Here is a 14,224-nt window from a genome sequence, read left to right as displayed (position 1 = left end):
GAATATACATTGGAACCAGTTAATGCCCTTAGACAAATGTATAGTTGTTTCATAAAGCAGGAAAGACAATGCAGGGGAAGTAAGTGCCCAAAAGCACAGTCACAAAGGTTTCGTAAGTTCTAGATATCACTACAAGTCAATGCTGGAGATCACTTCTAAAACAGTCAATATTCAAGAGGAATGCTCTTATGTGGAGAAAATGCTGCCCCTTCCCCTCCCTCCCATCCCCTTTTAGAATCTTTTCAATTCACTATCAAAAGTCCTGGCTCTTCAGATAGACTTTAAACTATAAATAAACACTGCATAGTTCATTTTTTTTGTTTTCTTTGTTTTTTGAAAAAAAATTATTGCAGTACAATGACTCCCAGTTGGAGTTCAGTAAGGAGCAAACAGCACAGGAGTATGGGTGGTCCGTATGGGCCCCGGAGCAGGCCGGAGGAGTGCTGGAGGAAGGGCAGATGGCTGGAAGAGAGTGGCTGCTGGAGCTGTCCGAAGACTGAAGGGCGAATTCACTGCCACAGCAGCAGCAGCCGCTGCAGCTGCCAATGGGTTCGGGAGGATCCGTGGAGCCAATGGCTTGGAAGGTTCCTTAGAAAATACTAATTTTACCTGTAATGGAGAGGGAAAGGAAGGTGGAAGAGAAACAGAACATAATTTGGGGATGTATTCTTTCCCAGTTGGCTCCAAATTAGACAGCTTTAGAATTCCAAAGGACAATTCACAAAAAAGCTAGACCTATGCTCCAAATATATACTTGCAAAGAACTATAGGATTTCAAATATCTTTTCAGAGGAAAACCCGGTGGACAACTGGACTAATCTGTTAAGAGAAACTGCGTGTGTTTGTGTGTGGTCATCTCCTATGAGAATGTAAGCTCCTCGAGGCCAGGCACTCTCTTACTTTGTAAATTTGTTTCCCCAGCACTTAGCTTGGTGCCTGGCACATTGTTAGCCCTTAATAAATGCCCCTCCTCCACTCATCCATTCACGCTAATGAATTCTCATTAGGAAAATAACCAGGAAACCTTCCATTCGCCAAAGACAGTAACAGGTTAATAAATGCACAGCAGAAAGTGGGCTAAACTTGGGAGTGCTAACTGTGGAGCGGCATCACTGTGGAGTCACAGAATCTTGGTCCTGCCACTGACTATCTGGCTGATTTGTACATGTTATTCAACCTCTCTGGGTCTCATTTTCCTTATCTGTAAAATGTAAGAGCTGGCTTTGATGGACTGGTCTGTGAGAGCCCCTGAACTCCTAACAACATTCCTGAACCTCAGTTGTATTGAATGAGAGGTTTGGATGAGATAACCTCAGAGGTTCGTTCTAATTCTAGAGCTTTGGTCCTGTGATCTACAGTCAATTCGTCTCCCGGGTCTCAATTTCTTCATCTGTAAGAAGTCGATTTAGACAAGATGGTTTCTGAGGTCCCTTGGAATTCCAAAGCTATGATCCTAATAGGACTACAAGTGATAGGAAATGTAAATGAGACAGTGATGGGCACATCAAATCTCTATGAGGAGCACAATTTAAGTAAATTACCCAGAGAGATTCAGAACAAACAAAATAAAATGAGAGAGGGAGAGAGATTCATCATCCCTCAGACAGACAGCTGTCATCTGACAATCCAATCCTGTCAGCTAGGCCACAGAGAATGTCACTCTCATTTGAGCACATGGAAAAAAACTTGAGAAAAACAAAAGCTATTCTTAAAGTGAAAGATCTTACCTCTAACAAGTTAAAAAAATTTTTGTTTCCTCGTCATTTCAAAAAAGAGCTGTGTTTTCCCAGCTTCGATCTAAATCACTAGCCTGGACCTCCTGCCAGCAGCATCAGTAAAATGGCAGCTCTGAGGATGATTTCCAGTTATAGAATAGTAGCACAGTGGTAAGATTTTTTTTAAAGTGTTTGAAATTAATATGATCACTTTAAAAAAAAACCTTACTCTTCACCGTTAGGAAATATTTACTTTGGCTAAGTATAAGGTATGATAAAGCCAAGATAATAATAAAGATGATGAAATCAACAACAACCCAGATGAGTATTTCTAATCTTATGCTGTAGTTAATGTTGTTTTTAAGCAAAAAAAAAAGTCATTTCATTTGCATAAGGAGAGAGTTAGTCTATGAAAGGACTTGTTTTGACCTACCCTGAGGACTCATCATGGAAGACTACAGTTCAATTCAAGGGGATTCAACCTTAAGTACCACCCAGGGACAAGGCAGCATGATATGCACTAAGAGGGCAAAAATGAAAGATAGAGCACTGGCCACACACAGTTTACCATCTAATTTGAGAATAAGCTATAAATCCAAATATATAAAATATAAGGGAGAAAGGAGAAAGTCTAGGTACTGAAGAAAGTTTCTGGAGAAAGGCAAGTATTGTCGGACAATTAGATGATGATGAGGAAGTGGTGGTACTGAGGTAGAAGTACTCTTTGTAGAGGATTAGCAGTAAAGGTGAGGAGAAACATAAGATGAGGACACGAGGAGGCAGCAGGATTGAGGAAAGGGCACTTACTTTTTCTTTCTCTCTCTCTCTGTCTCTCTCTCTCCTTCTCTCTCTTCTCCCCACCCCCCTCTCAATAAATAGATCAATTGAAAGATCTAGAGATATTTGGGTAGAAGGATCAAACATGTTTGTAAGCAGAGGGAAAGAAGCCATCAGAGAGGGAGAAAGTGACAACAAAGACAGAATGACTGATACAGCAATGTCCCAGAGAAGATGGAAAGGGGAACCATCAAGGGCACAAATGAAATAATAAATCCATATCAAGGAAAAGAACACCCTTATCCTCTGGGACTTTAAAAATGGACTTTTAACAGGAATAATCATACTGACAAATTCTAAACGTAATTCAAAACTGTTTTTTTTTATAATTTTATAGATAGTATATGAATATCACAACCAGATGCTTATCTACCTAGTACAAACAAGTATATGTGCATAATTAAAATTTTAATTATATTTAATTAAATGACAATGAAGTATAATATAAATTTTTATATACACATATGTATACACATTACATATGTGTACATATATACATACGCACATTAAATAGGTAATCAATTTCTCTTTTACCTTGGAAATTTCTACGCTACTATCTTAACTATTTTTGTTGCATCTGTCTTCAGTGTCTCAACTCAATCAATCTATACCAATGTCTATCTGTGTGTGTATATGTGTATGTGTGTGTGTGTCTGTGTCTGTGTGTATGTGTGTGTGTGTGGAGAGAGAGAGAGAAACTGAGAGAAAGAGAAAGAGAGAGACAAAGAACACTTTACAAAGGTGGAACTCACAAAATGAAAAGGTAGAATTCCATAGAATCACCAAAATGCAAAGGGAAAAAGAAATATGCTCAAATCAAAACATTGATTGGGTTGAGACTCCCAAGCCACTCAGGCTTAAAACATCCTAGTTTACTTTGACTAGTCTGTATTACTCATTAGTCCCTCAAAAGAAGTAGCTGAAGTGTTTTGCTTTTCCTACCCATTGTTTCCAAGAGGGCTCTGCCTTTGAAATCAATACCAGAAATATACAGTAAGTGAACCATACTGCCCTCTCCTTATTGCTTTCTCTGTTCTTCCTAGGCTCAGTGACAAATAGGGAGTTCAACGAAAAGATGCATGAACAGTGTTAGGGATAACAGCTGCATCTATTCAATGGCAAAATATTAGTTTAGATGCTGGCAATTTCCCTGGACTGAGTTGATTCAATTGTTTATTGAATAGATCAAATACTTGCACGCTTTGTAGATACAACCATTATCTCAAATACTGTCACTCAGGGATTCATCAGCTCATTTTAAGTGAAAAAAAATTTTCAAATTTAGCATATTTGGAGGGAAGTGAAAATTGTACTCACCCCAAGTGGATGTGCTCCCTTTTGAAGTTTATTGTAGGGACTGTATTTAGGTTTGGGGGGTTTCCCAGCAGCTCTGTCTTTGTGCCTTCTACTGCTGATGTGCTATTAAATATAGGGAAAGGAAAGGAACTTTTAAAACTTGACAATAGGTATCCTTGAAAATGTTGCCTTCCATCCTAGGAGATTCAATGTATGTGTTGAAATTCTTATATTATTTCAGTTTACTTAAACTCCTCAACTCCTATATCATTCATGGAGCTATCATTCCTAGGATTTAGAGTTATAGGGGAAATCAGACATTTTCTATGTAGGTCTCCTAAGTATGTGGAAACTGAGCTCTGAAGAGGTGCAGCGAAATGTCTAACCCTTGTAAAGTTATCAAGTCCTCACTCAAACCCAAATCTTCTGCCTCTAAAATTTATGTTCTCTCTTTTCTACCATATTGCTTGTCTCCAACTACGACAGGTCCCTCCCTAACCCAAATTTATTCAATCCGCAAAATCTTGAAGTCAGAAATATCTTCTCTCTAATTGTAATGTCCTGACCTTCCTTTTCTCTCACTCAATCAATCTTCTCAAATCGGTTTGCACTTTGTAACCTTCATTTTCTCAAATTCTATAATTCCACTCCATCTATATTATTCTGGCCTCGCTTCTTTCCTCCACAATCTTGACCCTCTAGCCAGTCTTTGTAAAATGTATCCTCCCCATCCTCGAATTTTCTGCCCTCTTAATCTTCTACCAATCTCATACTAATCTCCTAAGTAATTCCAACCAATGGCTTTTCAGCTCTTTACCATTTTAGAAAGAATAGTCGATCCTTGCTGTCTTTATCTCCCCATCACCTTTCATAATCCTGTGCAATTTGTCTCACCTGCCTACATTAATACTAAAGTTTCTTTGTATGTCACTTATATTCATTATGTGAATGTAGGAACATTGGGTGAGGGGCTTTTATTCCTTTTGTTGTGCTCAATATCCAACATATTCCCTTCTACATGGCATATGCTTAAAAACACTTGGCGTTTTGATTTAGTTATGTTATTAAGGCATCAGAAAATCAAAAGGCATGCACTTAGATTCCCCCTGCCCCCATCAAAAACATGATCTAGGGAAAAGAATTAAGATGCACATGTGCTTTTTAAGGGTTATATCTATTTGGGTATTAGTAGGTAATTAATAGATAATAATAGATAATAAATTAATAGAGGTTGCTGTTACTTTTCTGTGATACAAATCTCTTTTTATGGAAGGTGGCTTGTAATAGAAAGAAAATTCTTGGGGAAACTTGATGAGTAAACAAAACCATATGCTAGGCAGAGATAAATTTATTTCCATACTGATGTTTATCCCTCTGTCTGTACAATTCAGTATCAACCTAATAAATCCAATGTTTCAGTGAATAAGAGCTCCGAGAAAAACATTGTTCAGAAGCCCATAAAATTGATTATAATTGGAAGGTTGTGTTCTTAGGTTATATCACTAGGGTACAAAATAAATTATAATCTGAAGGTTGTTTTCTTAGGTTATATCACTGGCATATATTAAAAGAAATTTCCTTATTTTTGTTTAGTGGTTTTAAAAAAATCATAAGAATAGTTACTACAAATGTAAACTCCTTAAGACAAGCATTTTCATTTTTTAACTGTGTCCACTATGCTGCTAGTATAGCACTTGATGCAGAGTTAATGGATTGATTGATCGATCAGTATCCCTGGTTTATAATGAGGAATTTAACAATTACTTGAGAATTTTACCCTTTCAATAAACTCTTATTTAGTTGGCTGGTAAATCTGACCTCAAAAGTTTACTGTCCAATAGCCCAATCATATAGAGTGGGTTTTCCACATCAGATTGGACATCTGTGAGCCCCAGAAGAGCATTGCAGTTCTTTCTCAGAGAATCAGACTGCTACATATGTGCAAATGCTCAATAAATACTTAGAGTTCAAAGGAATAATCTGCCTTCCCATCCCATGTGGCGAGACCAAAGGTTCTTGCTCACAGATAGGAGTCACCCACCTGTTTAAGTTGTGTCTCTGAATTTACATGCACATCACAGATTTCACAGTGAAATGTCTTGTTTTGCAGGCCCGTATTTCCCTTGTTGATTGGCCCTTTGCCTTTTACTCCTGCTCGAGGAAATGCCTTAATAGTCCCACTCCCATTTCGGGCTTCCAGCATGGTTTTGTGCTTAGTCCCTGAAATATATATTTAAAAGAAAAGAAGGACAGAAATTGGATCAGAGAGGAGAAAAAAATATTGCAACTAGTCAGGTCCCTCCTCCTATTTCTGTAAAAGAAAAACAACCACTAGATATTTTTCATATTACCATTGCAATATATGAGAATTTTGGAATAATAATGAACTTTCTCTCTCTCTCTCTCTCTCTCTCTCTCTCTCTCTCTCTCTCTCTCTCTCTTTCTCCATCTCTCTCTCCGTGTGTGTGTGTGTGTGTGTGTGTCTCTGTCTCTCTCTCTCATACACAGACACACACACACACACACACAAACACACACATAAAACAAACCTGACTAAACCAAAGTGTGCTGAGATAAAATTAAATGGTTATGACTTTGTTTCTTTATGTCTCCTGCTGATTGGCTGGTATTTGAAAAGAAAGAGAACCTCTGTTCTTAAGGTGGTCCTAGAAAAGTGATTTCTACCTTTTTGGAATAGTTCTAAATGAACTACATAACAGAAAGTTTATCATGTGAGATAAACTCAGATTGAATATACATTCACAATCTTATGGAGAAGAAGCATGAAGAGAAAAGAAAGAGGCTCAACGTACCCAAAGGTTCCTTCTAGGTAGCCTAAACAGGATAATAACATCCATCCAGATGAGATATTGGAACCAGATGCTGAAGGAAGGATACACACACTACAATAGTCTCGACAATAGGTTATAGAGGCAGACAACTGTCTTCTTTGGAGAAAGCAATAGTAACCATTTTTCCCTTTTTTGGATGCAAAGTATTTACTTACTTTAAATCAACAGATTAAAATAACATTTGTTTCTACCTTTGTAATTTTACATAATTTGAGAGTAGACATATTTCTCCTAATTTTTAACAAAATTTCTCATTTTTGCACTATTTAACATTTTTCTTTCCCTTGATGGTGGTAAATCTTAGCTATTAGTTCTAGGAGAAATTTTCTGTGGAGGATTTTGGACTGGGAATGGATAAAAATCAGACAGGAATTCCCAGCAGTTAGGAAGATGAGATCTCACATTATAAGAACTACAGGGTTATAGCAATAAGAAGAAATCATGGATCTAAGCTGACTTTTAATGTTGAATTGATATGTGTATTTACCTTATTAAACTTTGGTGACTTTTCAGTCTATCAGCTAGTGTCCTTCAACTACCGGTACCTTCCTAAAGTAGAATTTCCCATTCTAGTAGAAAGAGCCTTTTTTAGGTTTGACTTTATTTTGGCCTTACTTTCTAATTTACCTTTCCTGCACAGTACCATTACTTTTGATGTGTTAGTCAAAAGCCTATAGCTACATGAAAACCTTAACTACATCCTTTGGCTTGTGACGATGAGCAAATGTTTCTCTAGGATAGCAATAGATCAGAACACAATATAAACCAAAGACAAAAGCTGTTCAGAATGACGTTTTCCCCAATTAAATAAAGGTAGGTTTACATTTCATAGTCTGCAGTGATAATAGGCCTTCTAATTTTGCCATTAATTTAACTCTAAAGAGGCAGCATACCCTAGTGGATAAAGAGCTGGCCTCAGAGTCAGGAAGACCCTAGGTACAAATCTTGCCACTGACACATACTGGCTACCCTGGACAAATCATTTAATTTCTCAGTGCTTCAGGTTATGCTTTAAGGATACACACATTACAAAAGACAGTCCAATTTGCACTGATTGGAAAATTGCCATACCAATGCAATTAGAGGTCTCTCCCCTTAAAAAAAAAAACCAAAAACAAAGGTAAAGACGTATATACATCTATCTCTCTATCTATCTAGCTAACTCTACTATCTCTCTATGTATGTATATGTCTACCTACTTATCTATCTATGTATCTATCTAACTATGCCCTGTTGAAATCATAGCTGTCTATGAATCCCAGACACAAAGTTGAAAGGAACCTGAGTGGCCGTCTAATCTAATCCACAGATGAAAATGAATACCCACAACAACACGAGTAGTTGTCTAGATTTTCCCAGGAGATTTTAGGGCAGAGCCTTGAACAGGACAGGCATTCACTAAATGCTCATCGAATTGAATTTGACTGGGGAACTCACTACTTCCTCCAGACCTTCATTCCATTTAGGATAGATTTAATTATTGGGAAGTTGTTGCTTTTTCCTTACATCAAATTGAATCTCCCTCTTTGCAATTTCTGTCCTTTACTCTTAGTTCTGGCCTCTGGTGCCAAGTAGAACAAATCAAATTCTTCTTCCACATAATAATTCCTGAAATACGTGAAGACAGCTATCAAGTTTCCCACCATATTCTCTTCTCCAGGCTAAAAAAGCCAAGATTCTTCTGCTGATCATATGCTGTGATCTGGAGGACTCTTCATTTCTCTCTGGATTCCGATTAACTTTTCTAAAATGTGGTGCCTAGTACCCCAAAATCATGCTATACATTTGGTCATACCAGGGAAGGGTGCAGTGGGGAAATTACCTGCCTCCTCATGGACATTAACTCTCTCTTTTAATTTTTTTTTAATTTTTAAAAAATTTTTGACATTAACGCTCTTGATGCAAGGTGACTTAATTAAATTCCTTATCTGTAGCATCCTTCCTTCCCTTCTAAGGATTTATGTTCAGGCAAACTAATTTTTCTTCTCTATCTCGTACTTGTGAAGGTGATTTTTGGCATCCAAATATAAGATTTGACATTATCCTCAGTAAACTTCATTTTCTTAAATTAAGCCCAATGTCCTGGTTAAATAAGATCTTTTTTGAATCCTAACTCCCATGCAATATGTTAGCTATCCTTTCTGGCTATGTCTTTTGCAAATTTCATACTCTTATTTTATAAGAGGCAGCAAGGAGGAGAAGTGGATATGGATTCAAGAAGACTTGAGTTTAAATATTGTCTCAGACACTTCGTGTGTAACCCTTGGCATGTTAGCCTTTGTTTGCTTCTGTTTCCTAATCTATAAAGTGGGATGGTAGAAATACTAAGTCCAAAGGTTCTAGTGGAGATAAAATGAATAATCTTTGTAAAGCACTTTGCAAGCTTTCAAACAATATACAAGTGTATGGTTAGGATGGTGATTATAATTTCTAAAAGAACAATTATGCCATAGATTCAAAATTAAGCAAGATACAATTGAATATTTATCTTTTTAAGTGAATGTATGAAATGGGTAAAATGAGGGTGTCTCTCAGTAGGAAATTAGCATATTTTCCATTTATTCTAATATCCCAGGAACCAATTCTAACAGAGAAAATCTCAGTTAACTTGTGCTTTGAATCAACCCTATTAAATAGAAAACAAATCTCATGCCATCAGTCCTTGGACATTAGGATTTAAGTAGCTTGATTGTCAACACTTTTCCCTCCCCAGGGTAGAAATCATATGCAGGGACAGCCATTTCATTTTCCATTTTAGAAATGATAAAAAAATGAGCCATGACCTGGGAGAATCTTTTATTATTTTCATTTCTATGAGCCAAACTTGCCTTCAATATTCATCCATTCAAAAGATATTAATCATCAATGTTTTGGAAGGCATTTGTGCTAGACTCAGGGACTATGAAAACAAAAAGAACAGTCCCTGCCCTCAATAAGCTTATTAGCACTCTACTGGAATAAACAGCAAAATTAATACTGTCCTTACACTCAGCCACTTTTTTACATTGGAAAATATAATGATTCATTTTAATATATAAGGTACTGGCTATCAAAAAGAAAACTAGATCTCCTTCACTTCATCACTTAAAAAGGAGGCTGCCAATAAAGAATATTTAAACAAACACGATGAGAAATTTGAACCTTTGCAGTAATTACACAGTAAAACTCAGCATGTTTGAAAAATGAGATTTTCTGATTAAGTGACAATTATTGGCATTTGTGTGGAGAGTTGCAAAAACATAAGATAACAAAAATACCATTTTCTCTAGAGCCAATAAGATGAACAAATCATCTAGATCTATGCTGCCTTACTGGGCTTCTTCCCTCCTTTTAACAAACAAAAACAACGACCAAACAAAAAACAACAAAAAACCCTAGGGAACTCATATTTTTGGCAATCCTAGGGAGATGAGAGGTTGTATTTCCCTTGACAGTGTGCTTCACATTAAACTCACTTGAGTGATACTTTTCTGCAAAGTGTTTTTCCCTGAATTCCCTTGAGATCATGTTGTGGCAAGGACTTCTTCCCTGGCTTGATCCAATTTCGTTTCTTGCCTTTCCATTGGCATAGGAGTAGGATTCAAACCTTTGCTCCTACAAGCTCTCTAGGAAGGTGTGAAATACCTAGCTTTATACCTCATACTAGATGGGTTTTACACATGTAGACTTGCAGAGGAACTCTAAAGCCTTTGCCTTTTGTCTTCCCTTAGGCAACTTCTGAGAATGGAACCTTGGATCTTCTGGGTGTCCTCCACTGTCCTTGATTTTTTATTTCTATTTCTGACCTTTTAAAGGGCAAAAAAATCCAGTTATCCAATAGTTCCAGGTATTTAAATACTGGCTAACTGATGTTTTAATGTATTCAAATAAGCCCTTTGAAAAGCCCTGCCATTCCCCAAACCTCCACTCTAATTGCTTATTTACCACAAGTTCAGCCTATTTAACTTTAAATAAATGAGCAGGAAAAGTGCTTTTTCTATAAATAGCACATTGGAAAGGTCTTATTCAATATATGGTGTTGGATTCAAACCATGTGTTCTGAGAAAGGAAAATTCTCCTCAGTTTGTACACTTGAAGGGTATCAGAAGCACTAATTAAGCCTGAACAAAAGTCTTATCTCTCCCATGAAGATTCACGGACCTCTTGTTCCTGTAAAATCTTAAAACATTTTCTATGTCACTTCTTTGAGCACTTTTTTCCCCATATACAGTCTAATTTTGGTGATCCATAGATTAGCCTGATGTCATTCTTAAGCATCCAGAACATAAGCATCCCAGAAATAAGGGAGTAAAAGATAAAGGAAATGTCTATAGTAACAAATGGAGACACAGTGAGTGTCAGGCAATGGGCAGCAGACTGAGAATGCAGATTCTCTCTGTTCTCATTGGCTAGTTCATCAGAGGAGAGTTATAGACATACAAAGATTATATCTGATGTGCTGTGATTAGCTGGTCCTTTAGTGAGGAGAGGATGATTGGCAGACACTAGAAAAGAAAGGTCTAAGAAAGGAAAACGCAAGGAGTCAAGTAGCGTGCATAGACTAGTGGGATCATAGGTGGCAGAGGTGTTTGAGTTCTCTCCTCACTCACTTCACAGTTAAGAAAACTAGTACTGTGGTTCAGTTGTGCTGTGGGTTAAATGGTCTCGGTGGCTTGATCAGGGAAATTGATCAACCGGTATATTGAAGGGAAAATATTCTTCAACTTCCAAACATCTAACCTATAATACCTGTAATGTAGATTGGATGTTCCCACTGATATCCTAACCACAAGGAGAAAAGAAATTCAAGAACTGAATCAAGCTCTAAAGCCTATGATTTGGCCCTGGACCCTGTAAATTTAATCAATCAGCTTCCTTTGGGTCCAGTCACTTCTTGAGAGAGGTCGGGAGGGGATTAGCATAGTGGGCCATCACTGGGCCTGGAATCAGGAGGAATAGAGTTCATCGAGCAGCATGACCCTAGGCGTATCACTCAACCTTTGTTTGTTTCAGTTTGCTCAACTATAAAATTTACTGCAATAATAATTCGATATTGCTATACTATAATGCAACTATAGTTGAAAAAAACGACAATAAAAGTATAATAATAGCACCTACCTCCCAAAGTTGCAACGAGGCTCAAATGAGACAATAATTGGAAAGTGCTTAGCACAGTGCCTGGCTCATAGTAGGTGCTATGTAAATGTTAGTAATAAAGATGATATTGCTTGGCTCTAAGCTTTTAACGTTTCATTATTTTCTCAGTTTTTCTCGATCATCAAAGTTTGATCGCTCAAAGCATGATGTCATCACCTTACCCTCCTGGGCCCGTGAATCTGCTTGTTTCCCTGGGTAGAAACTCTGCTACAAATCTCTGATTCCTGACTTTGTTGGAATTAGATGCGTGAGTTTGGCATCTTTTCTCACTTTCCCATCTAGGGACAGCTGGGTGACATAATGTATATACTGCTGGCCTGGGAGTCAGGCAGACCTCCCTATGCCTGATGAGTTTCTAGGTTATCTGTCAACATTCCTGCCTAAATACTAATTTCCTCTCTCACTGGCCAAAGGAAAGAGGAGGAGGCACAGTGCAGTCACTATGACCTCAAGAAGAGAACATATTCTGTCTCTGAAAGTACACAGAGATGACCCCATCTATCACAACATGACAGAAACACAAACACCGAGTAGAAGAAATAATGTGCCATAACTCATCCCTGTTCAGAGTGTGACACGCAATGAAGTTAACTGAGTCCAAATCACTCCAACATCTAATCCCCCAAACAGATTATCTCTAAAAGGGAACACAGAGGCAGATTCCAAGGACACGCTAAGGCATTGAAGGAGTATTTATCAATAGGCTGGAGAAGATAAAGGGAGACCACTGAAGTAACTGACCTCCACTGCCTTCCTATCCATCCCAGCCATTGTAAGAGACTTGAAAACCTATCCTTCAGAAAAAAAATATTAGAGATATTTTCTACCTAAATATTAGGCAAAGGTAATGAGCTACTAGCTCTCTGGAAGGTAATCAATCAAGGTGACAGCTGTGACCGAGTCTCTGCCAATGACACAGGCGCAAAGACAAACCATGACTGGCCAGTGCTGCTCTGAGCTACTGATGAGAGGGCTCTGTATCTTTCCTACTGTCTAGTGTATAGGCCCACTGATCATCTTCCATTTTTCTCTGCTTTATCCTTTAGAAAATATCTTTATTCCTTCTTTGTGTACATGACAGAAGGACAGATGCTGTTTTGTGTCAGTGGGAAAAAAAATGGAGAAATCACATGCAAAGCATGACAAAGGAATTGGAGTATCGGCATGGGGAAAATCCAGGCATGGAAAGTCCTTTTGCTGCTGCTGATCACAACCTATCTCTGACGTAGTAAACATGTCTAAATATTGAGAAGGTAGATTTATAAACTCTTTTAGAGAAATTATTTCAATTTGGTTGTTGTAGCCTCAGGGCCTATACAATAGGCACTTAATAAATGCTTGTCAAATTGAATTTTTTTAAGTCCTAGGAATTTACTTGAGAGATTCAGAGGCTTGGTATGGACGGTGAGATTGGAATCCACATCTGTCTGACTTCAAGCCTAGCACTCTAACCTACATAGCACACTATGAGTCCTGACAATAACAATAATGATGATAATGATAGTTAGCATGTATGGAGTGCTTTAGGGTTTCCAGAATATTTTACAAATATTATCCTGGGTGGTAGGTGAGGAAACAGAAGCAGCAGTTAAATGACTTCCTCAGGGCTATAGAGCTGGTAAGTGTCCGGGGCTGTATTTGAACTCACATCTTCCTGACTCCAGGCCCAGCAATGCTCAATCAACTATGTTACCAAAGAGAGAACCATAAAGAATCCCTAGTGTAATGTTCTCATTTTATAAATGAGGACTCTGAGGCCTAGATAGGTTAAATAAATGACTCGCTGTCACACAGGTTCGAATTAGCACAGCCAGAATTCAAATTCTGGACCTATGATTCCAAATAAAACAACGTTTGTCCCTACAAGTATGAGCTATGACCAATGTCTTGGAATTAGAGTGGTTCTTATTCACATTCCCTAGCAGGTGAAGGAAGGGGAGTCCATGATTTAACTCTAGAAGTAGCAGATAATTTCTTGACTCACAAGTTGGAATTCTGACCATTATGTTGCATAAGAGGAAGTGAGGCTGTAGGTCAGGGGTGGGGAACCTGAGGCCTTGAGGCCCCATGTGGCCCTCTTGGTCCCTTTGACTGAATCCAGACTTCAGTGAACAAAAATAAAATGATTCGTTCTGTAAAACCTGGACTCAGTAAAAAGACTGCACTCGAGGACCTAGAAGGCCACATGTGGCTTCAAGGACACAGGTTCCCCACCCCTGCTCTAGAGAATGACTACGGGCAAGTTACTTAGCCAGTTATACCTCCACCCTCATCTATAGAAAGGAGATAATAGCATTTCTACTGCCTGCCTTGAAAGGAGGAAATTGCTTTGCAAATCTTAAAGTACCTTGTAAATGTGAACTGTGTGATAAATAAACTACTTTGTAT

The 14,224-nt window shown here is 38.0% G+C and overlaps 1 protein-coding gene across 1 annotated transcript in view; it reads right to left on the bottom strand.

Moving 5' to 3' along the window:
- Positions 1 to 373: 373 nt before the first annotated feature.
- ZNF385D (zinc finger protein 385D) overlaps positions 374 to 14,224 on the bottom strand; it is a 284,531-nt gene continuing 270,680 nt past the window's right edge. The window contains exons 9-11 of the mRNA XM_036760487.1: positions 5,890 to 6,068; positions 3,870 to 3,971; positions 374 to 609 (exon numbers count right to left, since the gene is read on the bottom strand). Coding sequence (XP_036616382.1) covers positions 376 to 609; positions 3,870 to 3,971; positions 5,890 to 6,068 — 515 coding nt within the window. The 3' untranslated portion in view covers positions 374 to 375. The remainder of the gene's footprint in view (positions 610 to 3,869; positions 3,972 to 5,889; positions 6,069 to 14,224) is intronic.

The sequence above is a fragment of the Trichosurus vulpecula genome, chromosome 5 (genome assembly GCF_011100635.1).
Source record: "Trichosurus vulpecula isolate mTriVul1 chromosome 5, mTriVul1.pri, whole genome shotgun sequence".
Taxonomy (NCBI): domain Eukaryota; kingdom Metazoa; phylum Chordata; class Mammalia; order Diprotodontia; family Phalangeridae; genus Trichosurus; species Trichosurus vulpecula.
Note: the sequence above shows the minus strand (reverse complement) of the source record. Positions and strands in the feature narration are given on the sequence as shown.